The 1,759-nt window shown below is 36.6% G+C and overlaps 1 protein-coding gene across 2 annotated transcripts; it reads right to left on the bottom strand.

Moving 5' to 3' along the window:
- LOC129768123 (craniofacial development protein 1) lies at positions 1–1,479 on the bottom strand. Of its 2 annotated transcripts, none has more exons than XM_055769557.1 (2): positions 1,345–1,479; positions 1–1,220 (listed from the first exon to the last, which is right to left on the bottom strand). In XM_055769557.1, exon 2 carries the CDS (start codon positions 1,189–1,191, stop codon positions 370–372), a length of 822 nt encoding a protein of 273 aa, XP_055625532.1. In that variant the 5' UTR covers positions 1,192–1,220; positions 1,345–1,479; the 3' UTR covers positions 1–369. The 2 variants fall into 2 exon arrangements, with proteins under 2 accessions (XP_055625532.1, XP_055625533.1); XM_055769558.1 differs by having other exon boundaries at positions 1–1,197.
- Between the last annotated feature and the right edge of the window lie 280 nt (positions 1,480–1,759).

Here is a 1,759-nt window from a genome sequence, read left to right as displayed (position 1 = left end):
TAAGTGTTCTATCATGTTTATTACATAATTAGTATCATGGTTCATATGGTTGTGGCTGTAACTATATAAATTATATCATCCATATACTAATCCTGGTCCATTGAAAATACATTTCAATGCCTTTATTACATAATTAAAACATGTAGTCGTGTATGATTTTGATTTCTTGATACTGACAATCTTTTTAGTTTTTTTAAATTTTAGTTTAAAAACAAAATGGAAAGATGCCCGCTGTAGCTTACGAACTCCTAGAAAATCGTACAGCTTCTACGGTCTTGCATTGGAGAATTGTTTCACCACAATAAATTTCAGTAATGTACGCATTTTTAGGAAAGCCTATAACTCGAAATCGAACTAATCTTCTTTATTTCATCTGTTGCTGCGCTTAGTTTGTCGCATCGCTTTTTCGATTTCGAACTGTCTTAAATCTGCTCTCTGAAGGAAATCCTTTCTTTCTAGAAAGCCTTCCTTTCCTTTATTGTGCGTTTTAAGCTCTTCATCGATTCCTTCATTGCGTTTGAAACTATTCCAATCGAGCTTTGTTTTCTCTAATGTGCTAAGCTTGTTCTTTTTGCCAATTTGGCTTAATACTGATCCAAGACCACCCGCAGAAGAACGACCCAGCATAGGCTTTCGCGGACCGTTGTTTGCATTAGAAGAAACCGCTGCTAAGCCTGGCTTCGAAGAATTTACAATACTCGGGTCGTCTTTTGCAATAACTTCCACGGCTTCTCCAGCAAATTCAAAAATTTTGGTAACGGTGGGCGTCTTCTCTGGTTTTTTTGTTTTGGTTTTCTGCATCGGGGCAACGTGGGCTTTTGATTGTGTTTTACTATTAGCTTCTTTAGAAACAAAATTCGTCGTACCGTTTGAACTCCCTGGCCCGGATAGAAAGTCTGCCCAAAGAGCGTCGGTGCGGCGTTTTTCCTCTTCTTCATCCAGCTCTTCTGGATCATTACTCGAGTCATCCTCTTTACCAATTTGTTCCGGCTCTACCTTTGTCTTTTTCTTGGTTGTATTTTCTATCTTTCGTTTCCGTTTGTTACTTTTTCCGGATTCAACATCATCGCCATTTTCATCTTCAGTGTTATCATCTGTCTCGACTTCACTCGCCGATCCGTTATTCGCCTTGTCTGGACAAAAATCTTCGTCACTCTCATCACTTTCGCTTGAGTAGTCTCTAGAATCCATTGATATCTAGAAAATGTTAAAAAAAATAGCTGTTGCAAAATGAAAAAAAAATCAATATCAAAATAAGAATTGAAACACGCTTCAAAATCACTCATCCTTAAACTTGCGGACTATCGTTATGAATACAAAAAATTAAGAGATGTAATCTATTACCTAATAATTTAAAATAATGAGTAATTCAACCAATGCTTGATCCGTTTTGTCTTGAACTTTTACTCAACTTCAGAGTCCTTTTTGCTAACTACTTCAATATGACAGCCGAAATTCGTTGCATTAAAAATTGTAAACACTTTCACTAACACAGATAAATAAATACTCCTACTTTTGTAACTGTCGGAGTTCGATTGTATGCCCCAGTGGAAATTATCATGCGCTCAAACATTCTTTGCAGCGGCAATCTCAAATCAAAGTTCCAGCCGCTGGAAACAAATGTGGACTAAAATTCTGAATAAAGAATACCGTTATTATTATCGCTTCAGGTAATGTTGGAGGATTAAGGGTATTTTTTTTATTTAAATCGTTTATTTTTACAGGCTCAGTTACATAGGTTTGAAGGAGCCGAACTCCT

This window comes from Toxorhynchites rutilus, chromosome 2 (genome assembly GCF_029784135.1).
Source record: "Toxorhynchites rutilus septentrionalis strain SRP chromosome 2, ASM2978413v1, whole genome shotgun sequence".
NCBI classification, from domain to species: Eukaryota; Metazoa; Arthropoda; class Insecta; order Diptera; family Culicidae; genus Toxorhynchites; species Toxorhynchites rutilus.
The sequence above is the reverse complement of the archived record's forward strand: the minus strand, read 5'-3'. Positions and strand labels throughout refer to the sequence as shown.

What these genes read in the sequence shown, in the direction of transcription:
- LOC129768123 (XM_055769557.1), bottom strand. Translation starts at nt 1,191, where the DNA reads ATGGATTCTAGAGACTACTCAAGCGAAAGTGATGAGAGTGACGAAGAT.